The sequence below is a fragment of the Lampetra fluviatilis genome, chromosome 25 (genome assembly GCF_964198595.1).
Source record: "Lampetra fluviatilis chromosome 25, kcLamFluv1.1, whole genome shotgun sequence".
In the NCBI taxonomy this organism is placed as follows: Eukaryota; Metazoa; Chordata; class Hyperoartia; order Petromyzontiformes; family Petromyzontidae; genus Lampetra; species Lampetra fluviatilis.
In genome coordinates this window covers 9,162,803-9,190,478 of record NC_136299.1, presented here as the reverse complement: position 1 = coordinate 9,190,478, position 27,676 = coordinate 9,162,803, and the positions used below count along the sequence as shown (strand labels likewise).

The 27,676-nt window shown below is 55.1% G+C and overlaps 1 protein-coding gene across 2 annotated transcripts in view; it reads left to right on the top strand.

Annotated features, from left to right (window-relative positions):
* Window positions 1-25,132, top strand: part of LOC144941775 (numb-like protein) — a 39,564-nt gene extending 14,432 nt beyond the window's left edge. Inside the window, exons 3-11 of one of the 2 annotated variants that reach the window (XM_078868210.1) lie at window positions 10,534-10,667; window positions 15,817-15,891; window positions 16,194-16,268; window positions 16,516-16,656; window positions 17,165-17,471; window positions 18,009-18,277; window positions 19,220-19,334; window positions 19,941-20,072; window positions 20,336-25,132. In XM_078868210.1, the coding sequence (XP_078724336.1) occupies window positions 10,542-10,667; window positions 15,817-15,891; window positions 16,194-16,268; window positions 16,516-16,656; window positions 17,165-17,471; window positions 18,009-18,277; window positions 19,220-19,334; window positions 19,941-20,072; window positions 20,336-21,375 (2,280 nt within the window). In that variant the 5' untranslated portion in view covers window positions 10,534-10,541 and the 3' untranslated portion in view covers window positions 21,376-25,132. Of the gene's footprint in view, window positions 1-10,533; window positions 10,668-15,816; window positions 15,892-16,193; window positions 16,269-16,515; window positions 16,657-17,164; window positions 17,472-18,008; window positions 18,278-19,219; window positions 19,335-19,940; window positions 20,079-20,335 lie in introns of both variants that reach the window. The other variant, XM_078868209.1, reaches the window with a different exon arrangement.
* Window positions 25,133-27,676: the final 2,544 nt, after the last annotated feature.

The following is a 27,676-nucleotide window of genomic DNA, read 5'->3' as shown; positions in this document are numbered from 1 at the left end:
AGTGGGGAGGTTTGTTGTTAATTCTGCTTGTGCACCACTCACTGAGAACGCAGAAGCAGCATAGAAAGAGAAAATAATAAATTAAATAATAGCATACGACGTTTCGATTGCAACACAAGCAATCATCGTTGTGTTGCAATCGAAACGTCGCATGCTATTATTTAATTTATTATTTTCTCCTCTTGGTTCTTTCGGTAAAGTCACGTAGAAGGGAAATAATAAAAATAAAACATTACTGACTATTATTATTTTATTATGTCCCTTCTACGTGACTTGAAATAAAAATAATGTATTATTATTATTATTTTATTATTTCCCTTCTACGTGACTTTACCGAAAGAGCCAAAGAGTAATCCCTGCAGTCACGAAAGCGCCAAATCAAGTTATCACCAGAACGTTTACCCAATTCGGGGTTCAATTGGCAAACTCGCCGGACTGCCGTGCCGGGCAGCCGCTAATCGCTCTCCCGCGACGCGAGCGCTCTTCACTCCGCGCCACAAATCGCGAACGCGGCCGACTGAGAGCTCGCATGGAGCGGTGATGGGGAGCAGCGTCACGCGCTCGCATGCACGGGGCGGAGGACTGTGGAGCCCGCAGTGAGAAACGATGATGGTGATGGTGGTGATGGTGGTGATGGTGGTGATGATTCTGGTGATGATGGTGATGGTGGTGATGATGGTGGTGACGATGGTGGTGATGATGGTGATGGTGGTGATGGTGGTGATGATGGTGATGGTGGTGATGATGGTGATGATGGTGGTGATGATGGTGGTGATGATGGTGATGGTGGTGATGATGGTGGTGATGATGGTGATGGTGGTGATGATGGTGATGATGGTGGTGATGATGGTGGTGATGATGGTGATGGTGGTGATGTTGGTGATGATGGTGGTGATGATGGTGGTGATGATGGTGGTGATGATGGTGATGGTGGTGATGATGGTGGTGATGATGGTGGTGATGATGGTGATGGTGGTGATGATGATGATGGTGGTGATGATGGTGGTGATGATGGTGATGGTGGTGATGATGATGGTGGTGGTGTTGACGATGGTTATGATCTTGGTGTTGATGGTGGTGATGATAATGTATCTTGAACTTTTTTCGCACCGTACGTAGCCAACCATGCTAATAACTGTGGTGGTGGTCATTCATGATGATGAAGATGGTGGTGATGATAACGAATGAAGTTAATGCTGCAGCATCCGTGATGATGATGGTAATACCAGTCGTAAAGATCAGTATGATGATTATTATCATCATCATACGAGTCATATAAAAGTGATGGTGATGATGATGCTGCTGCAAGGGTCTTGACGATGTCGATTTTGAAGAGGCCGCCCCGTGCCCTTGGGAGTGACCTTCCTCCTCCCCACGAGGCTCCGATGATCGCCAGGTCACGGCCGCCACTGTGGATTTATCCAGCGCTGCCACGTGACTTCCAGGGGTTACAAACGAAAGATGTCACTTTATTTTCACCGCACAAAAGATGTCCCTCTCTCTCCCTCCTTCTCTCTCCCTCCCCCTCTCACTCCCCACTCTCCCCCTCGCCCTCTCCCTCCCGTCTCTCTCCCCGCCCCTCTCGCTCCCTCCCCCTTCCTCCTAGCGCTCTGACACCGGCCCAGTGAATGTTTTGAGCGTTCTGCCAAAAAAACAAATCCCGGTGTCTTCCCCTTGTCTGCTGTGTTCTAGCGTGCTGTCTGATTCCACTCGTAAAGTGCCCCTCCCCCCCTGCCCCTCCCATGCTCCCCCCCATGCTCCCCATTAGCTGCCTCTCGTCCTATGTCCCAAGCCATGGGGGTCCTGTAAACCCGTGTCTGCTGGGCTGCTTCCCCATCTATCAATGTCATGTCCCCATGTTCCATGTCTCGTGTTCCAAGTATTCAAGTGTAATGTTCCGTTGTGAGGTCTCGTGTTGCCTGTGTCAACACTCCCAAGTTCCGTGTGCGTCAGGTGCGATGTGGATCGCGTGTGTCCCTGTAATCCTGCGTGCGTCCGCGATAAATCCATCCTCTACGCTCATCCCCTCGGCACTTACACCGCAGAGAAATTAAACCCACCACGGTGGAGTTAACAAAGGTTATTAAACTCATTTGACCAGGTTAAGGCTCATTGAGCTGTGTAGTTATTGTTCAGAAGCCACCTGGCCACAAATGATAGCTCAACGAAGTGTAAATGTATAGCAGCCAAATACTCTAGAAACGTACATTTCTAAATGTGGAGGGAAAATCCGGAGGACCCGGACGAAAATCTACGCGACCACGGGGAGAACATGCAAACTCCAAATATACAGCAGGCGTCAGGGTCGGGATCGAACTCATGACGTCCTGCATACCAGGCGAGGTAGTTAACATCTCGCCACCACGGCATATTTTTTTTTTATTTCGCTTGTTTGCTACTGGAAAGCCTAACGAGTCTCAAGACTCCATATTCAGGAGGGTCCTGCCCAGTTTGTCGCGGTCGGGGGCGATGATGTTACGATGTGAGGATGATGGCGATGATGTTACGATGTGAGGATGATGGCGATGATGTTACGATGTGAAATGGCAGCTCTGTAATTTGGGGTGCAAATTTGTTTGGCCAATACCGGTTACAATGTATGGGATTTTTTTTTATTAGCTGATAAGATGCACTCCCAGAAGGCCATGTAAAACAAATTCAACACGGAGAGGTAAAGATGGCGAGGAGGTTATTAATTTAGTAATTAACATTCAATGCAACGACGCTAATTGGTTGTTGGCTTTATTATTATTTTTTTTACCAGAAGTATTTTATTGGAAGAAAATAAAAAGGCCCGGGGAAGGTTACAGCGTTACGGTGAGACGGTGTTGCGTGGTGGGGGGCAAAGCGGAATGGGGTAACCTCAACAGGTAGAGCTGGAGTCCTACACTCACAAGGTGTGTGGTGGGGGGTGGGGGGGGGGTTCACGCTACGAGTGGAAGAGACGCGGTGGAGAGGCGCTAACGGCCAGGGGACGGCAGCCTGCGGCTTCTGGAGCCGCGTGCGGCGGCTCTTTAAGGACTGCCCCTTCGTTTGACGGGAGTTTATCAAGGGCCACGACCGTCTCGTATTCACCACGCGGCGCTTGAAATATTGACGATTAGTTTGACCGATTCCGAAGACAAAAACAAGGCTGCTCTTGCTATTTCGGTTGCCGACCCCTGCGCGAACCGATTATGTCATATGCGCAACTTATGTAGGACCCACGTGGAGCCCGAGTTGTATTGTTAGAGGAGGAAACGCGCACGAGAGTACCCCCGACACGGACACGGAGAGATTTAAATCATCTCGCTTTGTGAGCGTGCGCGCGTGTCCCCCGCTTCATCGTGGTCCACACTCCGCGCGGCCAGGTCCCCCTACGGAGCTCGGTTCAACTCCAGGCGCGCGACCCGGGGCAGATCGTCGCCGTTGGCCACGGGGCGAACCTCGAGCGGGGGCCTACCCTCTAGGTCGGCTCGGCACGAAACGAGCGCCGGCTGCGGCGATGCGGGCAACGTCCGCACGAGAGGGACGAGGGCGGCCCGGTCGCTGGTAGCGCCGACCGCACCGGGCTCCGTGGGTCTCCGGCGAACGTCGCTCGCCCCAACGTCCTCCACCACGTGGGAGCTTCGTTCGATTTTTTCATTTTCCACGCGTCCTCGCGCGCGCGGTTTCTTGTTTTCTTAATCGCGATTAATGTATTATTGTTGTTGCCGTCGTTGTATTACTCAACAAGCCGCAGACGACATCAGCTCGTTTGATCTGAGCTCGCGTTCATTTCTGAGAAAAATCATCGGCCAACGCGCGGCCGATGACAGAGTTTGCAATGGCCGTGGTTGCGCGCGGGGAGAAAAGGCAACTGCCCGGGCAGTGACCGATGGGAGTGGCCGGCCAGGGACGTGGCCGTTGGGATGTGGAGAGGCGTTGCGGTTCAGGGGAGCAGCGCGACTCCGTGCCAGACTCCTCTTCCGCCCGCGCGTAGAACGACACCGCATCACCGCAACGCTCCGGGTCGCTCCGATGGCTCCCTGTCGATTCGATGCCGGAATCAGTATCGCACTCAACGTCTCGCGCCGTGCCTCGCGTTTCCCTCTCTCGTCTCACTTCGCTCCCCTCCACGCACTATCCTGCCTCTCCCCTCCCATTTCACTCTAATCCCCTCCACATACTCTCCTACCTCCCATCTCACTCTACTCCCCTCCATGCGCTCTCCTGCCTCTCCCCTCTCATCTCACTCTACTCCCCTCCATGCATCTCTCATTCTCCTCTGCTGCCCCCACAGTCTGGAACTTCCTCCCCCCCCCATCCCCCTGTGCTGTAGACTCCCTGCCCCTGTTCAAATCCAGATACCAGGACGTCCATGTACGTGAAATCGCACAAACCGAGCCCGCTTAAAGCGAGGTAACCCTATGCTCACATTGAAAGCCGTGTAGGCACATAGAGACATATAGACTCACACAGAGATTCATAGACTCACATGGAGGCCCATAGATTCACATAGAGATCCAAAGACTCACATGGAGACCCAGACTAACATTGAGACCCATAGACTCACAAAGAGATCCACAGACTCACATGGAGGCCCACAGACCTACATATAGACCCAAAGACTCACATAGAGACCCACAGACCCACATAGAGACCCACAGACCCACACAGAGATCCACAGACTCACATGGAGGCCCACAGACCTACATAGAGACCCAAAGACCCACATGGAGACCCACAGCCCCACATAGAGACCCACAGACTCACATAGAGGCCTCTGGCTGCCTTCTGCTGTCTATAAAACAAACTCTCTTTGTGTTCAACATCTGGAGACGCGGCCGCGTTGCGCCGCTACGATTAGTTCCACGTTGCATTGCAAGTCGTACGTGCCGTTTCATCCGCGGTGTCTTCGCCTCCGATGCTCGTGTGGTGCCCTCTGCACCCCCGTGGGTCCCCATGGGGTCCTGCTTACGGGGACCCAGAAGGGGGCGCAGGGGGGCGCCCCCCCCTCCCCCCGGCGTGAAACCGATCCGCTGCGCTATCTCAAGGCGCACAGGGAGTTGTGGTTTCCTGGAGCTGTTTTGCTGCTGCCGTTCAAGGGGCCCCGGTTAACGGTCACTCGCGTTTGATAGCAGCGGTGGTGGTGTTGGTGGTGGTGTTGGTGGTGGTGGTGGGGGTGGTGATGGTGGTGGTGGGGGTGGTGGTGGTGTTGGTGGTGGTGGTGTTGGTGTTGGTGGTGGTGGTGTTGGTGGTGGTGTTGGTGTTGGTGGTGGTGTTGGTGGTGTTGGTGGGGGTGGTGGTGGTGTTGGTGGTGGTGTTGGTGGTGTTGGTGGTGGTGTTGGTGGTGTTGGTGGTGTTGGTGGTGGTGGTGGTGTTGGTGTTGGTGGTGGTGTTGGTGGTGGTGGTGTTGGTGGGGGTGGTGTTGGTGGTGTTGGTGGTGGTGTTGGTGGTGGTGGTGTTGGTGGTGGGGGTGGTGGGGGTGGTGTTGGTTGTGGTGTTGGTGGTGGTGTTGGTGGTGTTGAAAATAAATAATAATCGACGACGGGGGGAGGAGAGGGGTTGACGAATGTGTTGAGTGTTGTTGTTGTTGTACCACTGCCGATGCAGGAGTAGCAGCATCACCAAATAATGTGTTTGTGATGTTTGTTTTCCATGTTTAGTTATATAGTTTGTTTAGTTTGTTTCCCTTCCCCGCAGCTCCGATTAGCGGCGCGGTTGGCTTCTTGCGGTGCAAAACAAGTTCAACATACACGCAGTGTGGAAAATAAGAATAGGTTTTAGCCTTTTCTGTTAAGATGTTCAAACAGCAAGTAGAAGCCTCTTGCAAGGAATCAAGTTCGCGTTAACCACACGCGGTGCTGGTGAGCATACTAACAAAACATGCTCTGATACTATTTGATGCATTGTCTTTGAAACTGATTGGCCTCCCCAAAGGACAGCAGCCTTCTGTATGACCCTGGTGAGACTCGGTCCTAAAGAAGGGTGTCCCCCCACCCTCCCCTCCCCACAAAGCCCCTCCCCACCCTCCCCACCCAGCCCCTCCCCACCCTCCCCACCCAGCCCCTCCCCACCCTCCTCTCTCCACCCAGCCCCACTCCTCCCATTTTTGGATGCACGACGGACGGACGGACACAATAATCCCCTGTGGGCTGGTGGAACCAGGAGGTTCCTACCAGTGATGCACATTCTCATTCTGATATATACATGCATCTGGCACACCACCAGGGATAGTGCCCTGCTCGCTGCAGAGCTCAGCCGGTGCGGGGTGGGCTGGATTCGGCCGGTCCAAATGGAAAATAAAAATAAAATGAACATTATTTTAGAAAATGTCAACCGCTCGTTTTCAATCTTACGTTCTCCGTAGCCGTTCACGGCACTGGATTGATATTAATTCGTATTTCATTTCGTTACAAATTGGATGCAGTGACATTTGATAATTGCAAAGCAATCTGCATAGGGGGCAAAAGTAATAATAATAATAATACTTAATAAAAAAAAATACGCATTATAATATTACGTGCAACAAACGTGCAGCCCCCTGTCTTGGTGGCATGGTCGTGAAAAGTGAGCACTGGGGAGACAAAGGTGGCTGGGTGCGAGTGGAGCCTTGATGCGTTTGCTCGAGAGAGGCCCGCAGTCTCATCCAGCAGTGGATTGGCAAGGGCGCTGTGTGTGCGCACACACGTGGGCAGCGCGCCACGCAACTAACCCGGCAAGCCGAGTTTGATTCCCACGTAGACAACACGTGTTTGTCTACATGCTGTGTTACGTGTGTGTGTGTGTGCTGGATAACACCAGCGACGATTATCGTGAACTGGTCCTGAGTCACCCCTAGGTCGACTCAGCCTCGAATGAGTCACCTCGCGTGGCGTGTAAATATCGCGACTGGGGAGACAAAGGCGGCCGGGCGTGGTAATGGCCACCGCACCCCCCTCGTGGCGCCGTGCCGGCCTTCGTTGGTGCTCGCTAGCAGCACTTGCCCCGCGCCCGTGGCGTCGATCTTCCGTCGTGGCGAGAAGACGCGGAGCGGTGGCGCGACCGCCCCGACTTCGCGTCGATCCTCTGTGCGGGAGATTACGTTTTGTCGTTGTTGTTGTCGTTGTCGTCGTTGTTGTTGCCGCCGCCGCCGCTGCTGCTGCTGCGAGATTTAAAGGTCACGCAGCAAGGTCGCGATCGCGCCACTGAATACCCATGAGACTTGGCAATGTGTGATGTGTGTGTGCAGTTGGGAGTGTGTGTGGTTGTCTGTGTGTGGTGGTGTGTGGTTGTGTGTGGTGGTGTGTGTGTACGTGTGTGTAGTGTGTGGTGGTGTGTCTGTGTGTGTGTGATGTGTGTGTGCAGTTGGGAGTGTGTGTGGTGGTGTGTCTGTGCGTGTGTGTAGGGTGTGGTGGTGTGTCTGTGTGTGTGTGTGGTAGTGTGTGTGAGGTGGTGTGTGGTTGTGTGTGTAGGGTGGTGTGTCTGTGCGTGTGTGTAGGGTGTGGTGGTGTGCCTGTGTGCAGTTGGGAGTGTGTGTGGTGGTGTGCAGTTGGGAGTGTGTGTGGTGGTGTGTCTGTGCGTGTGTGTAGGGTGTGGTGGTGTGTCTGTGTGCAGTTGGGAGTGTGTGTGGTGGTGTGTCTGTGCGTGTGTGTAGGGTGTGGTGGTGTGTCTGTGTGTGTGTGATGTGTGTGTGCAATTGGGAGTGTGTGTGGTGGTGTGTCTGTGCGTGTGTGTAGGGTGTGGTGGTGTGTTTGTAAGTGTGAGGTGGTGTGTGGTTGTGTGTGTGTGGTGGTGTGTATGTACGTGTGAGGTGGTGTGTGTCTGTGCGTGTGTGTAGTGTGTGTGTGGTAGTGTGTCTGTGTGTGTGGTGGTGTGTGAGGTGGTGTGTGCGCGTGTGTAGTGTGTCTGTCTGCATGTGCGTGGTGTGTCTGTGCATGTGTGATAGTGTGTGCGTGTGTGTTGAATGTGTAAAGAGCGGTGGTGCAGCGGTTAGCGCGCTGCGCTACGAACCTGGCCACCCGGGTTCGATTCCCGCTCACTGCCAACACCAACAGTGACGATTATTTTAACCGGTCCTGGGCATCTCCTAGGTCGACTCAGCCTCAAATGAGTACCTGGTGCGCTGTGTAAACATCGCCACTAGGGAGAAAAAGGCGGCCGGGCGTGGTGTTAGCCACCCACCCACTCGTGTGCCGTGCCGGCCTTCATAGGTGCTCGCTAACAGCACTTGCCCCAACACTCTGTTTCAGGCTATACGGGGGATCTTTATCTTTGGCGATGTGTGTGCGCACATGTTTGTGGGAGAGAGGAGCTGCGGTGCCTTGCACGGCCGCTACATTGACTACAACCTCTGCCGTCTGGGCTCGATTCCAGGTCAAAACTCCAGCAGCATCGAAATAAATCCGGATGGCTCTCGATCCGAAAGGCTGCGAGTTCAATTCCTTTTGTTGGTAAGTCGACAGCGGCTGTCCTTCGCAAAGACTGGGCCCCATCATAGATACGTGTAATTTCCTCCATTGGCTCAGGCCTGTGAACATAAGATGTGCGGCAAATCACTTTGGTTTATTTACACAGGATAACCCGTAGGTGATGTTTGTTTTGCTGACGATTGCTCAGTTTCATGAGGGTTTGGCTTCGTTGTCGGATGAAACTGAAGGTGTCGGGAGGGAAAACTTCCACGCCATGCGTACAGGTGTGGGTGACACTCGGAGCTCCCGCACAGATGGGTTCAATCTGCAGTTCAGGTCGTAGCGATACAAATCGAGGGCGCCACGGTAGCTAGGATATGTTAACTACCTCGCCTGGTATACAGGAGGTCGTGGGTTCGATCCCGACCCTGACGCTTGCATATTTGGAGTTTGCGGTGTCTCTCTCTCCCCGTGGCCACGTGGGTTTTTCTCCGAGTCCTCCGATTTTTTTCAGCGCCGCATTTAGAATCATGTGATTCAGAGTAATTTGGCTGCTATACATTTCTCCGTGATGAGCCACTTCGTTGAGCTATGATTTGTGGCCAGGTGACTTCTGAAAAAGATCTACACAGCTCGGTTTGCCTTAACCTGGTAAAATAAAAAGAGTTTAGTTTTAGAATCGAGTCGGTTCCACCCATAGGGTCCCCGGTGTCCGTCCGTCTGTTGCCGTATCACCGAATCCGGCGGGTCGGATTGAAATAGAATATTTTAATATTTTAAACTCTCTCTCTCTCTCCTTCTCGCTCATTGCGAAAATCGATGGCGCGTGTTAATGGATCGCATGCCGCGCGGCATCCATTCGTCACGCGCCGACTGCGTGTCAGCAAACCCAGAAAGTCTGCCCGGGCGGCTCAAGCGCACGGCAGGCTCTCTCTGTAAGGTGCCTCCCTGTCGAGCGGAGCGCTCTGACACGTCGTGGTTCCGAAGTGGATTTCGTGGAAGCAGAGTGGGACCTCGAGGGGGGACCAGGAATTTAGTCTCATTTGCAAGAGCGGAGCCGGTGGGGGGGGGGGGCGAGGGGGCTGTCACTGAAATGTCAAAATCAAAACCAAAGCAACACTCTGTTGTTGTTGTTGTCACGTGCGGAGTGAAAAGGCACAACAAACGATTGCGTCGTCGCACGAGCAATCGGACACGTGGCGCGGAGCGGTGGCCGTGTGAGCAGAGGAATTGCGGGGCATTTGCAGGGGAATTGCAGGGCTGCAGCTTTGCCTGGAACAGACAGCGGTGGGCTCTGGACGGTGCATAACAGCAGATGCCTTCTGATATCCCAGGGATTAGCAGAAACCTCCCCTCCCCACTCATTTTACCCCTCCTCCACCCCCGACTCCTCCACCTCCTCTCGAGCAATTTGACTGTCGTGTTCGCTTGTCTTCATTCAACTCAGGAAGTAATTTATGTCTGTGTGCGTCTGTCTCTATTCGTGTGTGTATGTTTGTTTATGCGCGTTGTGTGTAATGCTATGTTGTGTTGTGGAGGTATTGTGTGTAGTATGCGTGTTGTGTGGTGTTTGCGTGGTGTGCGTTGTGGTGTGTGGTGTGTGTAATGTACGTTGTGTGTTGTTGTGTGTGTTGTTGTGTGTGTGTGTGTTGTGTGCGTGGTGTGTGTGTTGTTGTGTGTGTTGTTGTTGTGTGTGTGTTGTTGTGTGTGGTTGTTAGTTTGTTACGCTTTGGAGCCAGCTGGCCAGGATTGTGCAAAACTTGGCCCCCGACTCATCACCCAGGCAACTCGAGAGGACAGACCACGCGTTTTATAACCTAACACACAAACTAACAATAACATACGTGTTGTGTGCGTGTGGTTTATGTGTGCGTGTGTGTCGTGTGTGCTGGCCAACACCAGCAACGATGATATCTGAACCGGTCCTGGGATTCCCCTAGGTCGACTCAGCCTCAAATGAGTACCTAGTGTGGCGGTGTAGTAGTGTAGTAAACATCGCCACAGGGGGGGTGGGGGGGTCTAGGGCCGGGCGTGGTGCCGGCCACCCACCCCGCTTCGTGCGGCGTGCCCGGCCTCCAGATGCACTGCTGCTGCTACTCGCTAAACAGCACTTGCCCCAACCGTCTGCTAAGGCTACGCTGGGTGGGGGGGGATCTTTGTCTTTGTGTGCGCGCCCCGGCAGACGGAGCGATGAATAAGCTGCGGCAGAGTCTGCGCAGGAAGAAGGAGAACTACGTGCCGGAGGCGAGCCGCCCGCACCAGTGGCAGGCGGACGAGGAGGCGGTGAGGCGCGGCCACTGCAACTTCCCCGTCAAGGTGAGGCCCGCGGTGGCCCCGTCAAGGTGAGGCCCGCGGTGGCCCCGTCAAGGTGAAGCCCGCGGTGGCCCTGTCAAGGTGAGGCCCGTGGTGGCCTTGTCAAGGTGAGGCCCGTGGTGGCCTTGTCAAGGTGAGGCCCGCGGTGGCCTTGTCAAGGTGAGGCCCGCGGTGGCCCCGTCAAGGTGAGGCCCGCGGTGGCCCTGTCAAGGTGAGGCCCGTGGTCGTCTTGTCAAGGTGAGGCCCGTGGTGGCCTTGTCAAGGTGAGGCCCGCGGTGGCCCTGTCAAGGTGAGGCCCGCGGTGGCCCTGTCAAGGTGAGGCCCGTGGTGGCCTTGTCAAGGTGAGGCCCGTGGTGGCCTTGTCAAGGTGAGGCCCGTGGTGGCCTTGTCAAGGTGAGGCCCGTGGTGGCCTTGTCAAGGTGAGGCCCGCGGTGGCCTTGTCAAGGTGAGGCCCGAGGTGGCCCTGTCAAGGTGAGGCCCGTGGTGGCCTTGTCAAGGTGAGGCCCGCGGTGGCCCCGTCAAGGTGAGGCCCGCGGTGGCCCCGTCAAGGTGAGGCCCGTGGTGGCCTTGTCAAGGTGAGGCCCGCGGTGGCCCCGTCAAGGTGAGGCCCGCGGTGGCCCCGTCAAGGTGAGGCCCGCGGTGGCCCTGTCAAGGTGAGGCCCGCGGTGGCCTTGTCAAGGTGAGGCCCGTGTTGGCCTTGTCAAGGTGAGGCCCGTGTTGGCCTTGTCAAGGTGAGGCCCGCGGTGGCCTTGTCAAGGTGAGGCCCGTGGTGGCCTTGTCAAGGTGAGGCCCGTGGTGGCCCTGTCAAGGTGAGGCCCGCGGTGGCCTTGTCAAGGTGAGGCCCGTGGTGGCCCTGTCAAGGTGAGGCCCGTGGTGGCCCTGTCAAGGTGAGGCCCGCGGTGGCCCTGTCAAGGTGAGGCTCGCGCTGATGGCCCGGAGTGCAGTGGTCGTGGCGGCACTGAGAGGCCGTGAGTGCTTGCTGGTGGTGGTGGTTATGTTGGCGTGCTGCGCTACGAACCCGCCGACCCGAGTTCGATTCCCGCTGTCAACACCATTGACGATTATCTTAACCGGTCCTGGGCCTCCCCTAGGTCAACTCAGCCTCAAATGACTACCTGATGCGGTGTGTAAGCATCGCTACTCAGGAGACAAAGGCGACCGTGCGTGGTGGTGGCCACCCCACCCCCTCGTGTGCCGTGCCGGCCTTCATAGGTGCTCGCTGTGCCCCGCACTTGCCCCGAGGAGTGCGTGCGCAAAGGCTCTTGCGGAGGGGCTCCTTTGTCTTTGTCCGTTCGCTACGGGCGGTCACGTGGTACAAAAGGGGCGCTGTCCAGGATCCACGCGGTGTGGGCCGTACGTGCCACACACACGGGGTGTTGCATGACACACACACGGGGTGTTGCGTGACACACACACGGGGTGTTGCGTGCCACACACACGGGGTGTTGCGTGCCACACACACGGGGTGTTGCGTGCCACACACACGGGGTGTTGCGTGACGCTGCGGCTCTACCGATTGAAACCCGAAGAGAAAAGAGCCGGAGAGTAGCGGGCATCCCGTGTGAAATAAAACCGCTCGCGCGTGAAATTGCTCCGAAATTCCGTGGCGCCCTGTTTGTGTGGTGTGTGGGTGGTGTCTGTTGTGTGTGTTGTGTGTGGGTGGTGTCTGTTGTGTGTGTTGTGTGGCTGGTGTGTGTGTGTGTGGTGTCTGTTGTGTGGGTTGTGTGGCTGGTGTGTGTGTGTGATGTGTGTGGGTGGTGTCTGTTGTGTGTGTTGTGTGGCTGGTGTGGTGTGTGTGGTGTCTGTTGTGTGGGTTGTGTGGGTGGTGTGTGTGTGTGTGATGTGTGTGGGTGGTGTCTGTTGTGTGTGTTGTGTGGCTGGTGTGGTGTGTGTGGTGTCTGTTGTGTGGGTTGTGTGGGTGGTGTGTGTGTGTGTGATGTGTGTGGGTGGTGTCTGTTGTGTGTGTTGTGTGGCTGGTGTGGTGTGTGTGGTGTCTGTTGTGTGGGTTGTGTGGGTGGTGTGTGTGTGTGTGATGTGTGTGGGTGGTGTCTGTTGTGTGTGTTGTGTGGCTGGTGTGGTGTGTGTGGTGTCTGTTGTGTGGGTTGTGTGGGTGGTGTGTGTGTGTGTGATGTGTGTGGGTGGTGTCTGTTGTGTGTGTTGTGTGGCTGGTGTGTGTGTGTGTGATGTGTGTCCGTGGTGTCTGTTGTGTGTGTTGTGTGGCTGGTGCGTGTGTGTGATGTGTGTTGGTGGTGTTGTGTGGGTGGTGTGTGTGTTATGTGTGGGTGGTGTATGTGGTGTGTGTTGTGTGGCTCGTGTGTGTGTGTGATGTTTGTGGGTGGTGTTGTGTGGGTGGTGTGTGTGTGTGATGTTTGTGGGTGGTGTCTGTTGTGTGTGTTGGGTGGCTGGTGTGGTGTGTGTGGTGTCTGTTGTGTGGGTTGTGTGGCTGGTGTGTGTGTGTGATGTGTGTGGGTGGTGTCTGTTGTGTGTGTTGTGTGGCTGGTGTGTGTGTGTGTGATGTGTGTCCGTGGTGTCTGTTGTGTGTGTTGTGTGGCTGGTGCGTGTGTGTGATGTGTGTGGGTGGTGTTGTGTGGGTGGTGTGTGTGTGTTATGTTTGGGTGGTGTATGTGGTGTGTGTTGTGTGGCTCGTGTGTGTGTGTGATGTTTGTGGGTGGTGTTGTGTGGGTGGTGTGTGTGTGTGATGTTTGTAGGTGGTGTCTGTGTTGTGTGTATGGAAGGGTGGTGTGTGTGGTGGTTGCAATACTATGGATGACTGTGATAGCTCGGTTGTGTGTGTGGTTTGTGTGTGTGTGTGTTGGGAGTGTTGGGGCAGTGTGGGTGGTATCTGTGATGTTTGTGTGTGTGGTGTGTCTGTGTGGTTTGTGTGTGTGTGGTGTGTCTGTGTGGTGTGTGTGTGGTGTGTGTGGGGTGTCTGTGTGGTGTGTGTGGTGTGTCTGTGTGTGGTGTGTAGTGTGTCTGTGTGGTGTACGTGCCACACACACACGGTGTGTGTGTGTGTGGTGTGTGTGTGGTGTGTCTCGGTGTGTGTGGTGTGTGTGTGGTGTGTGTGGTGTGTGTGTGTGGTGTGTCTATGTGGAGTGTGTGGTGTGTCTGTGCGTGTGTGGTGTGTGTGTGGTGTGTCTGTGTGTGCGTGTGTGGTGTGTGTGTGTGGTGTGTGTGTGTGGTGTGTGTGGTGTGTCTGTGTGTGTGGTGTGTGGCGTGTGTGTGTGTGTGGTGTGTCTGTGTGTCTGGTGTAGTGAAATTGCCTATAAATTATCCTGCCTAGTCAAGTAGCAGCCTTCCTTTGCAGCAGCCCGTGCTGTGATTTTGTTGGTAATTTATATGTAAATGTGTGTGTGCGTGTCTATGTCGAGAGAGCGGCGGTGCAGTGGTTAGCGCACAACGCTCCGAACCAGGCCCACGGCTATAATCGGTGGCAGGTGGTATCACAACTTGTCCTGAGACTCCCCTAGGTTGACTCAGACTGAAATGAGTGCTTGGAAGACAAAGGCGGATGGGGCATTGTAATGGCCACACCACCCCATCGTACACCCTGGTGGCCTCAATAGGTGCTCGCTAACAGAGCACTTGCCCCAACAGTCTATTAAAAGGCTACACAGGGGACCTTTGTCTTTTTATGTACGTGTATGCTTTGTGTCTACTAGTGTGCGTATGTATTTGTCTGTAAGAAAGTTTATTTATGTACTTGCACAATATATCTGTGTGTCTGTATCTGTGTGTGTGTGGATGTGGGGAGTGGTAGCGTAACGCTCACGGCCAACACCGGTGACGATTATCTGAACTGGTCCTGGGACTACCCTTGGTCGACTCAGCCTAAAATGAGTACCTGGTGCGATGTGTAAACATCGCCACTGGGGAGACAAAGTCGGCCGGGCGTGGTGCTGGTCACCCACCCCCTCGTGTGCCGTACCAGCCTTCATAGGTGCTCGCCAACAGCACTTGCCCCAACAGTCTGTTCAGGATATACGGGGGATATTTGCCTTTGTGTAAATGTGTATGTTTGCGTGTACATATGTAGGTGTATGTAAGTGCTTGTGCATTCATGTGCATTCAGGTGTGTGCGCGTGTATGTGTCTGTCCGTGGATGTGTGTGTAAATTTCGATTTAAAGCTTTCGTGACTGCAGGGATTCATCTTCTTGGTTCTTTCGGTAAAGTCACGTAGAAGGGAAAAAAAATAACAGCCATGTTCTTCACCTGAGGACGGCTGCTTGCGTTGTGGCCGAAACGTCGTGAGAGTTGTATTTTATGATGTTTTTATTTTATTTTCATTTTTTATTATTTCCCTTCTACGTGACTTTACCGAAAGAACCAAGAAGATGTGTGTGCATTTACGTGCAAGTCCCATGTTTGTGCCCGCGTCTGTCCGTTTATGCGCATGTGCTCAAGTGCATTCGCCCGTATGTGTCCGTGTATGTTCTCACGCGTATGCAGCCGTGTGTGTGTGTGTGTCCGTCCGCGCGTGTGCATGCGTGTGAATTCACTTGTGTTTGTGACGCTTTATACGCTGTCGTATTATTAGTTTGTTCGATGATAATTAGTTCTCCGTCAATGCCTGCCACTACGCGATAGTGCAGCTCCCCACGGGCCCGCTGTGAATGGGAGGAATCTTCTCGTGGCTATCAGCGGCCGCAAGCCGTTGGTTGACAAGGTCAGAAAAAGAGCGATGGATTCAGGTGAAGAGGAAATCTCAAATCGGGGCTCGCAACGCCGGTGCAACGTGGGTTTTTATATCGCCGCGTCCTCAATGTAACCGCGCCTCGCAATGCTGGGCTCAAGCAGGGTGGTTATTTATGTCTAATATATGGAGAGAGAGAGAGATCGGGCCAGTGGGTCCTATCCAGAGGAGAAGGGGAAGCTGTTGAGTCTGGATTTCAACATGGGTACGGAGTCGACACCACGGATGGCTGGGGGGGGGGGGGAGTTTTGGACCGTGGGGGCAGCAAAGGGGAATGAGCGACCTCCCACCGAGCGACAACAACTGTGTAACACATCTTGTGTTCCTGGGTCGGCTTTCTGTGGAAGCCTCTATGACACGTGCCGCCGCTCGTTGTGCCCCCCCCCCCCGTTGTGCCCCCCCCCCCCCCCACACCGGTGTCTCTGCCCCGCCGCTGACGACCTGCCTGCCCGGCTCAGTACCTGGGCTGCGTGGAGGTGGACGAGTCGCGGGGGATGCACGTGTGTGAGGAGGCCGTGAAGAGGCTCAAAGCGGTGAGTCGCGTGAATCGGGGGTTTTTCCGCGGAGCGTTGCGTGCGCCGTTTCGGAATGGGAATTGGGAATCTTTACCTGGGCTGGAAGAAATCCGATGAGCTGCTGAAGCTCTTTTGTTTCAACGGCACGAGGTGACCCTCGGCACCGCTATTCTGCCAGTAGGGGCATTTGCTGTTACGTTTTCAAATTTGGCCCCACTTGTTTTTAGAACGATGTTGTGGAATCTTTGACCGTGCGTATATAAAAAGTGTTTTTTTAAATATATATTTAATTATTTAAAATAAAACGTCCGTCTTCTCAGACGGACAGGAAGAAAATCCGCGCCGGGCTGTGGGTCTCCGCTGACGGACTTCGAGTTGTGGACGATGCCACCAAGGTACCGGTCAACTCCTAATCCCTCGCGGTCATTACGACAACCATCAGTCGCCATGCATGCACGTGTAGTGGGTTCACAACAGAGGTCGCAACCGGGTACCCGATACCCGTACCCTACCCGATACCCGGCTACCCGGCGCACGACGCGACCCGCCCAGTGCGGGGAGGCCCCTCATCCAGCAGTGGATGGTGCACTGTTGTGTCACGGTCACCCACCTGCTGTGGGTGTTGCTGCTGCTGCTGCTCAGGACATGATTGTGGACCAGACGATTGAGAAGGTCTCCTTCTGCGCCCCGGACCGCAACTACGACAAAGCCTTCTCCTACATCTGCAGGGACGGCACGACGCGTCGCTGGATATGCCATTCCTTCATGGCCATCAAGGACTCGGTATGCATTCGTGAACTTATTCCTTCGTTTATCCGTTCGTTTCGCCATTCATTCCTGTGGTACTTGTTCGTCAAATAGTTCGCCTGATTCATTCGTTCATTTCTCCAATCACGATTTCCTTCATTAATTAACTCGTCGGCGACCTGGTTGGTCATTCGGTGACCTCGTCGCTCCATCGTCGATGATCCCATTGGTCCATCTGTCACCTTGTCGGTCTGTCGGTTGGTGACCTCATTGGTCCATCTGTGACCTTGTCTGTCCATTGTCAGTGATCCCATTGGTCCATCTGTGACCTTGTCGGTCCATCGTTGGTGACCTCATTGGTCCATCCGTGACCTCGTCGCTCCATCGTCGATGATCCCATTGGTCCATCTGTGGCCTTGTCGGTCTGTCGTCGGTGACCTCGTCGGTCCAACGTCGGTGACCTCATTGGTCCATCCGTGACCTCGTCGCTTTGTCGGCGACCTTGTCGTTCCGCCCCCCCCCCCCCCCCGCACGCACCCCGCAGGGCGAGCGGCTGAGCCACGCCGTGGGCTGCGCGTTCGCCGCATGCCTCGAGCGCAAGCAGCGGCGCGAGAAGGAGTGCGGCGTCACCGCCACCTTCGACGCCAACCGCACCAGCTTCACCCGCGAGGGCTCCTTCCGCGCCAACGCCGCCAACGCCGCCAACGCCGCTGGCGGCGCAGGCGGTGCCGGTAGCGCCGCGGCGGGCGACAGGCCCGGCGACGAGGTGGCGGGGACGACGACGACAACGACGATGATGATGGTGGCGGTGACGATGACCGGAGCCGCGACGCACGAGCGAGCGTCGAAGGGTGAGCGGGAGGGCGGGCGGGTGGGTGGTGGGTGGGTGATGGGTGGGTGGTGGGTGGTGGGTGATGGGTGGGTGGGTGGGTGGTGGGTGGGTGGTGGGTGGGTGATGGGTGGGTGGTGGACGGGTGGGTGGGTGGTGGGTGGGTGATGGGTGCGTGTGCTGCGCTACTAAACCGGCTACTTACCCGAGTTCGATTCCCGATGATGGCCACCAACGCCGATGACGATTATCTGGACCTGTCCCGGGTCTCCAATGGCATTTCTACTCTAGTGGAAGTGCCTTATGCCGTTAATCATCGTCACGTTCATCATTACAGCCTCACCCCTCGTCTCATCATCATCATCATCGTCACAGCCAACCATTGTCTAAGAAACCATCATCATCACAGTTTAGTAGTTTACGCCATGGTGTACGTGAGTGAGTGTGTGAGTCTCATCGCCCCCATCACCACCACCGTCATCGCCCCCACCGCCGTCACCATCGTCACCGTCGTCACGTCATCTCGACTCTGCCCCCCTGCCCTGCCCCCCCCCCCCAGCGTCTCCCATCGAGAGAGCCATGGCAGCGATGTCGGAGGTCGGCAACTCGGGATCGGTGGTGGGAGGGCCGCCCCCCGTGTACCCCTCCCCCTCCTCCTCACCCTCCTCCTCCGCGGCCGGGCGCGGTGGCGGCGCGGCTCCAGCGGCGGTGGCCCCAGCGGCCCCAGCGGCGTGGACGCCGGGGGAACCGCCGCCCCCCCACGCCGGGGGCCACAACCCCCACGCCATCCCCCGCAAGCACGCGCCGCTAGAGCAGTTGGTGCGGCAGGTGAGAGGCGCGTGCACCTAGCCTGGCGTGCACGGGCCGCGGCGGCAGCGACGTCGCCAAGAGATCCGCGCTCGCGCCCGCTCACACGGTAACCGGTGATGGTTATCCGAACCGGTTTCTCAAGCTCCCCTAGGTCGTCCCGGCCTCAAATGAGCCGCCCGGTGCGGTGTGTAGTAAACATCGCCACTGGGGAGACAAAGGCGGCCGGGCGTGGTGCTGGCCACCCACCCCCCCTCGTGTGCCGTGCCGGCCTTCATAGGTGCTACTCGCTAAGAGCACTTGCCCCAAAGGTCTGTTAAGGCTACACGGGGGATCTTTGTCTTTGTGAGTGTGTCTGTGTGAGTGTGCACGTGTGTGCGTCATTATAGTTGACGCAGCGATTCGTGCGATCGTTGTTTGAATGGTTACGGGTGTCACCTCCATCGTCGTCATCAATGCCAGGAGATGGTGCTGGCTATGCACGTAGCTCTGCCTGTAATCCAGCACTGTGGAGGCGGCAGTGAGGGTTGCTGGATCGCACACACACACAGATGTTGGGAAACTCCCTTACCGTGGGTGTCGTGGAGGTGCCATGCTCACCAGAAGGCGGTACAGCAAGTGGACTAATCGCCGTCTGTTTAATCCATCTGGATGGGATAGAGTGTCACCACCTCGCACGCGTGAATTTTCTGTGGGTCCTCCGGTTTCCTCCCATCATTCATATATATATAGGATCATAGAGCTTGGGCAATTGCTTGTAGCGCCAGCTCATTTCTTTAGAACTGCTTTTGTGTTTAGGTGTCTGATTAGCGCCATTGGCTACGTACGAAAAAAAGTTCAACATACATCATCACAGTTATCATCTTTATTATCATCGTCGTCATCAGACTTGCCACCCTCGCCATGGTCGCGAGCGATCAGGAATGAGCACTCACGTCCGCTGCCGATGCCGCGCTTGTGCAGGGCTCGTTCCGCGGGTTCCCCGCGCTGGCGCAGAAGACGTCTCCATTCAAGCGGCAGCTCTCGCTGCGCGTCAACGACCTCCCGAGCACGCGGCAGAGACACATGGACTTCCAGGGTGCGGCGCGCACGCACCCACCCATCCATCCACGCACCCACCCACGCATGCACCCACCCACGCATGCACTCATCCACGCACCCACCCATCCACGCACCCACGCATGCACCCACCCACGCGCGCACCCACCCATTCACCCACCCACGCACCCACCCACCCACGCACGCACCCATCCACCCACTCACCCACGCACCCACCCACACACGCACCCACCCACATACCCACACACGCACCCACCCACATACCCACACACGCACCCACCCACGTACCCACACACGCACATATGCACCCACCCACGCACCTCGCGTGGAGGAGCTGTAACTGGTGGGGTATAGGACACTACCGACCACCCACCCCCACACGCCCGACACCCCATGCCCTTCCTCCCTAGCGGCGGGGCGCCGCCGTTCTCTCAACGCGATGGGCGGCTCGGCGAGGGGTTCCCCCGATTGTGTCGCTTTGTCCTGTGACCCCCGATCGTGCGGCCGGGGTCCAACTTGGGGACGGTGACGATACCCAAAAGGAAAAGCGGTGGGGGGGGAGGGGTGTGACGTTTGCATCGCGCCGTCGAGGTGACCGCCCGCTGCGCCGCCGTGTCGCGTGCAGACGAGCTGACGGAGCCCGAGTCCCCGTGCCAGGGTGACGCGGACGATGTGAGCGAGCTGTGCGGGCAGATGTCCGGAACGGGGCTGCTGGGGCGAGGTCACGACCTCCCCGCGGCATCCGGCTCCATGCAAGGTGAGGGTGAGTAGAGTGAGAGGGGGGAGGGGAAAATTATTGTGGTCATTGTTGCATTGCGATTGTAGATGTTCATCATGATTCTACAGTGGCAGGATATTTGGTGTTACCATCATCAGCAGCAGCAGCAGCAAAATCAGTAGCAGCATCGGAAGCAGCAGAATTTGCATAAGTAGCAGCGTCGGCATGATCAGAATAGATTTACTGCGGTACACGCCCCGGCAAATAACAGCTGTCCCGTGCGTGCCACTCCCCCACCACAGCGCACCGTGACGGGCCGCCGTACCCGCTGCCCGGCACCGCCCGCGACAGCCTGGACCACCACCACCAGCGCGCCGTCTCGTGGGGGCCGTCGGCCTCCCTGCCCCACGAGGGCGCCGCCGTGGGGCAGCCCCGGCCGCACCACGCGCTGCCGTCGTCGCCGCCGCTGGGCCACCGGCGCACGGCATCCGAGGCCGAGCGCTGGCTCGACGAGGTCACCAAGGCCGTGGCGGCGCAGGCTCAGCCGGCTCCGCCGGGGGTCAATCCGTTTGGCGGGGTGGCGGCGCCGGTGCGCTCCCCGTACGCCTCGGCAGCTGCGCTCGCTCATAACGGCACGGTGCCGGCTGGCGCTTACGGATCGGATCTAACGCCGGCGCAGATGGCCGCGAGCCTGTTCTCCCCGCAAGCTGTGTACGCCGTTGGCCCCGCCACGCCGTCCGCGCCATCGTCGGCGTCGTCGTCGCCGTCGTCGTCGGCAGCGCTAGCGGCGGCGGCGGCGGCCGCGTCGCTGCTCCAGCAGCAGCAGCTGCAGCAGCTGCAGCAGCTTTCGCCGCACCATCTCGCTCAGCAGCAGCATCAGCAGCACCTTCTTACTCACCTGCAGCAACAGCAGCAGCTGCAGCAGCAGCTGCAGCAGCAGCAGCTTCAGCAACAGCTGCAGCAGCAACAGCATCACCTTCTGACTCACCTGCAGCACCAGCAGCAACAGCTGCACCAGCAGCAGCAGCTGCGTCAACAGCAGCACTTGCAGCAGCAGCAGCACCTTCTACATCACGGACAGCCACCGGAGTCGCCGCAGCTTGGCGGGTCGCTGCCCCCGTCGCCGCTGCTCCAGCCGCGGTTGCACCAGGCTCATAACGGCGGCGCTCGGTCGCCGGCGCACAGCGAGCGCTCACCGGCGCACGGCGCGGCGTTCGAGGAGCGGTGGGCGTCAGCCGCGCCCGTCGCCGGGGCCGCCAACGCCGAAATCGGGGGCAAAATGTACCCGCCAGAACCCGGGCCGCCTTGCTCCCCGGCGACCACCAACCCGTTTCATCGGTGACCGCGACAGGAAAACGAAATCTGCCGAGCGGAAAGAGGGCCCGCGGCGTTCGCTCGGATGGGGGAGGAGGTGGCCGAGACGACAAGAGGGCCGTTTTCCGTGGGATCCGCCAGGTCGGGCGTGGCGCTTCGATAGGGCCGCCATGTCCCCGCGCCTGCGCGCGCGTGCAGTGTGCGAAAACGTCGGCAAGTGTCGTGGGAAGGAGGATGCGAAGAACGCCTTTGTCTCGGGCGTTTGCAGTATTTTTTTTAATCATCGTTATTATGATGGTTTTTGTTACGCAGCTGACAAAAACAACGGGGTATTTTAATTGTCGTGCCGGGAAGACTTAAAGATGTCTCCATCGAGAGGAGCATCCTGGGATAATCAGGACGGGTGGCGAACCCCATTCTTCAATGATAACTGGACGGCTTATTTTAGCGTGGGTGTTTGCGAGTCGTGTTGTGATGTCATTGGCTCCCCACGTTCGATTGGGCAAGCGGAGCCAGGTGACTGGAAGGGATGTGGCTCTTGTCCAGTCACATGATGTTCGCGACTGCCTTGTGATTGGCCGCCGATTCGAGTAAAAATGGCGGCCAGTGCACTCTTAGGTAGGAACCTAAGAATACCTGATGACGAAGACGCCGTGAGACCATCGGAAGAGTTAGAATCACAATGTGGGTGACCGTTCGGTCGGTCAGGCTCGCTTGGTCGTTGGCAACAGATAGATTCTAGAATCTCATCGAGGTGTTTCTTGAAGAGCCCCAGTGAGAATCGGCCACCACCACCGTCACGTGTCGCGTGGGCAGATGGTTCCAGACTCCCTCCCGGCCCTCTCTCCTGAACTTTCCCGCACACAGCGTCCCGCCCCTGGCCTCTGCTTCTCGTCTCTGTGTTGAGCGTCAGCTGTGTGTGCGTTGTAGCCCGACAGTGTGGGCAAGGCAACGTGCTGGGATTATTCTCTGCTTCTGTTTGTGCTCGTCGGCATCTTCAACGCGTATGCACGCACACACACAACTCAACTGGGCAGTGGTGGTGGATACTACGCATGCGACGGCCTGGAATCCGGCACAGGTCGCAGCGAGGGTTGGTGGATCACCGCGCAGACGCTGTGAGACTCAACTCCCTTCCAGTGGGCCTCGAAGAGCCGTACCCCTGGCTCGCCAGGAGAAGGCAGTTACGCGGCAGATATGTGGGCGAGAGTGTTCGATTGGCTTACAACAACTTTTGGAGAGGAAAAAAATACCGAAATGCTGAGTGAGTCATTGGACTCGGCGTGGCTAATTTTATTTTTGTGCAACTTCCTGCCACCGCGATGATTGCGCCACCGCGTAGCCGCTTATTGAATAGTTAATTACGATGACGATAATAAATGAAAGGTTCAGAATACATTTTATTTTATTTTTTTGTACGCTTTGCACAGGGTCACGTACGAGCCTCAAAGCTTCGGCTTTCGACGCCAAGACGGAAGAAGAAAACAAAAGATGTCTTTACTTGAACGATCGCGTCTCTTTCGCTATCCATTACGCGCGTCGGGCCGTGCCTCGCGTTGTTCGGCACGATGTCCGACGTTTCGCTCCACGTGCCGGGAGCTCCGTCAGGAGAGCTATGCAGCCGAGAGCGTGAAAACCAGCGCGGTAGAACGAACGCTTTCCTTCGTTTGCGCCGATGAAGTTTGGCAGTGAAGATGCGCCGAAGGCGGGAGGGGGAGCAGGAGGAAAAGGAGAAGGATTCAGCTGCTGGGAGGAAGGAGGCAGGAGGAGAGGATGAGTGAGTGAATGAGTGGTGATTGCGATGGATGCAGAGCCCCTCTTCTGGAATCAAACTCTCACTTGTGTCAGAGCTTCTTCACAGACGAGATTTTAACACGCAGCCCACGCTTCAAATCCACGCGGCCAAACAGGCTGAGCCGCCGGTTCGGTCTCCCCAGGATGCAGCTTGTGTGCGTGTGTGCAAACACGCGTCGTGAACTGTCGCATCGATGAATCGGGCACAGCAATCGCTCATGGTACCATGCGTCGAGTTGTACGCCATTAGAATTCTCTCTTCGTATGCATTTTGCTTGACCCGTGCAATCTCGGTGTTTAGTTTCCGCAAGCGGGTGTTGTTGGGTGGTTTTTTGTTGTTGTCACTTTACGCTTCACCCAGCAGTGGATTGATCACGGCTCACGATGCTCGATGCCGAGAGCCCCCTGGGCACCCTTCCACGGCGCAGTTTCAACTAACAAGGGTTCTGCCAAAGGACCCGTGCGTGGGCTCTCACATCCACGCTTCTGATCTCCCTCGATCCCATTCCTGGTCGATGCACGTACGCGCGTGCGTGCCTACGCGTGACAATTGATTGAGTCGGCGGTCCGTACCCCATCCTACAATTCCAGCGACCCGGGTTCGACTCCCGGACATGTAATGGGGAATTAGCATCGTTTTGGCAAGCGGTATTTGAAATCTGTGCTAGATCTCCCCTATGGCTGATTCAGCCTCAAATGAATATCTGCTTCTAGATTTGAAGCTTTCGTGACTGCAAGGATTCATACTCTTAGGTTTTTTCGGTAAAGTCACGTAGGTGAAAATTAAAATGATAAAATTTAAATAATAATAGAAATAAAATAATAAATCACCTCTTTACTTGATACAGCAATTTTGCGGTGACGGTTTCACCTGAAGACGGAAGCTTGTGTTGCCTCCGAAACGCCGTGATTTTTATTATTTTATTTATATTATTATTTGTATTATTTATTATTATTATTTCTTTTTATTATTTATTTTTACCTACGTGACTTTACCGAAAAAACCTAAGAGCATGAACATCTGCTGCGGTGTGCTAAACATCGGCACTGGGGAGACAAAGGTGGTTGGGGCGCGGTGCTGGCCACACCACATTTTCGTGTGCCGCGCCAGCCTTAATAGGTGCTCGCTAACATCAAGTTCCCCGACAGGCTGTTGTGCTAAAAGGGGGAATATTGGCATGTATGTATTTTGCTGTATGTGCGTAGGTACGCGATACAAATCCAGGGTCTCCCCTAGGTCGACTCAGCCTAAAACGATGGCATTGTGCGGTGTGGTTTACGTTGGCCCTGCAGAAACAAAGGCGTGCATGGTACTGGCCCGCCACCCCGGTCGCGTGCCGTGCTGGCCTTAATAGGTGCTCGCAAACAGCACTATACAAATATGCGAGGGATAATTCGTCGTCTCTTTTCGCGTGCGTATGTATATAAGTTGCCGAGTGTATGTCGGTGTGTATGTACGTATTGGGGAACGGCGGTGCAGTGGTTAGCGCGCCGTGTCACGGACCCGGCGACCCGGGTTTGATTCCCTCTCACGACCGCCAACAGCGGCGTTTATTTGAACCGGTCCTGGGCCTCCCCTAGGTCGACTTGGCCTCAAAATGAGCACCCGCTGCGATGTGTAAACATCGCCACTGGGGAGACAAAGGCGGCCGGGCGTGTTGCCAGCCACCCACCCCCTCGTGTGCCGTGCCGGCCTCCATAGGTGCTGCTCGCTAACAGCACTTGCCCTCAAGAATCCGTTGTGTTGGAACAGACCAAAACGCGCTGCCTTTTAACGGGAAGCGATGGAAGGTGGCAGGGCATGTTCGCGAATGTCGCTCGTGACCGACGTATTTTCAGACTGCGCTTCATCACAGACGAACCCACTTCTTGGTCTTTCACGTGTACGTTTACATATGAATGTCCGGACAGCATATTTGTGTGTGTGTACGTATGTAAATATGTGCGTGTGTATAATACATGTGTATTGACCCAGCAATTGTGTCACGTGGTGGCTTTTCTCAGTCAAGTTGTGACCAGGCGGGTACCAAGTGGGAATGTTCAAGTCCTGGTGTTGAACCTATTCGTCCTGCAGCCAGTCACACAAAGACAAAGATCCCCCCGTGTAGCCTTAACAGACTGTAGGGGCAAGTGCTGTTAGCAAGCACCTATGAAGGCCGGAACGATATACGAGGTGGGTGGCCAGCACCACGCCCGACCGCCTTTGTCTCCCCAGTGACGATGTTTACACACCACACCAGGTACTCATTTGAGGCTGAGTCGACCTAGGGGAGGCCCAGGATCGGTTCAGATAATCGTCACTGGTGTTGGCCGTGAGCGGGAATCGAACCCGGATCGCAGGGTTCATAGCGTAGCGCGCTAACCGCTACACCACCGCTCCCCCAAACGCACGAACTCTCACAATCAGACGCCTCGCACACTCATCCTCACACTGAGACACACACTCTCACAAACAGACACACTCACTCCGTCATGGTTTGCCGTCGCACGCACCGGCACATCTACACAACTGGTCGTGGTTTGTAGCTCCGGGTTCCATAGTTTACAAACTCCGCTCCGGGTTTTCCCAGTCTCAGGTGCGTTCCTTGAGTAAAGGGAATGCCGCAGGTGGCCGGGTGGCTCCGAGGTCAGAGGTCAAGAGACACTGAACTGGCACCGCTGAGATCCTGGGCAGTTTGTCAACGTCCTTCGTGATTTTGTCTCCGGATCTAGCGGCCGCGTGGGATGAGGACATGATGCAGATGTAGGAGCGATTCCAGAGTTGTACAAAGCATTCTGAATCGGCCTACAGCACTCCATGTGAAACTTCGTAACATGCCTGGTGACATTAATCGACGGGGCTTTGGAAGCTCTGTGTAGCGTCATCTAGCGACTTGCTCGCGTCCGTCGAACGCAGTGTTCTTCAGTGCAAGGTACGCGGGTCACTGGCGGCCCCCACCGACAATACAGAAACAGTGAAAACACCCCCATGATCTTCTTGGTTCTTTCGGTAAAGTCACGTAGAAGGGAAGTAATAAAATTATAAAATAAAACATAATAAAATATTATTATGTTTTATTTATAATAAAACATAATAATATTTTATTATTTCCCTTCTACGTGACTTTACCGAAAGAACCAAGAAGATGAATCCCTGCAGTCACGAACGCTTTAAATCGAAATTTAACCCCCATGATCATCGTGCTGCTGTCAAACCCCAATAGTTTCAAATGTGTGGTGGCCCTGACAATGATGATCGGCGAAAGTGGGCCCCCCCTCTGCAAATGAGTGAAGAACACTGGTCGAGCGACTATTCACTTGGAGGAGTGGGTAGCTTTGATCCTGGCTACCAATCCGGCATTCAGCTGCCCAACTGTGATGGGTGACCCGGCTGAGACCACCAACTCGCTGTCACTTGAGTACCCGGGTCAATCACGGGCAGCGGCTAAAACCCAGATTGGAACCCAGGTCCCGCAGTGGTGCAGGCGTTGGTCGACCTCTTGATAGATCTTGATTTGAAGCTTTCGTGACTGCAGGAATGCATACTCTTTGGTTCTTTCGGTCACGTTGAAAAATTAACCCATAAAAACAAAGTTTTTCACTATAAATCCTTTATATGCGTGGCGGCTAGAGTCCTCTCGTCCTCTGGCTTGAGATGGCTGCCACCTATGGGTCAGATGATTGCCTGCCACCATTAAGCAATTGGTAATTAAATATAATAATTTTTTTTCTAAAATGTTGAAAATTTTGGAAAAAATAAATTGTCACGCACAACGAGTCTGTGTGCAAAATGTCAGCTCGATTGGATCACGGGAAGTGGGTTAAAAAACGACCGAAAGATTTGCACGGTCGTAAGCACGCAAGCAAGTGAACTTAATATGAAGGATTTAAAAAGCATGGTCAGCAAACCACGCTTTCCCAGCTGATGACGGACACTTGTGTTGCGCCTGAAACGTCGTGATTTATTTTATACCTACGTGACTTTACCGAAACTCTTGATATATTTTTTTCGAAGGGAATGTTACACGCGCAGGTAAGTGTGTAATTTCATTCCCATTGTGGTGAACATTCCAAGCGATGTGCGTGTCTTCTTCACGGTTTAGTACAATTTACATTTAGACGTACACGAACACAAATCCTGTGACGACGACGCGATATCATTTCACGACACGGGTCATTGCCAGTTGTGTGTTTTTTTCCTCACGCTTTAATCGACATATCCGGTGCGTATGAAAGCAATTGATAATTGTTCATTCATGAGCACTGAAGAAGAAAAAGAAACATGCCTTTTGGCGTCATCTGGTCCAACACCAATGGAGATTAGGCTCTAAGAAAAGCTGTCTCGGGTGTGTACCAATCAACTTCAAGGACAGTGCATATCATTATCATTATCAGAGTTGTTTCTTTTTGTTTGCATTTTGACTGCTTGTGTTGTGGTTATTGCAAACATGATCCCTTGTATAAAGGTGTCAGTTTTTGTACCAGTTGAAAGGGTAAAAACCTATTACTATAAAAAGCTAACTATTTTTCTTTTACCAGGTAAGGCCCACTGAGTT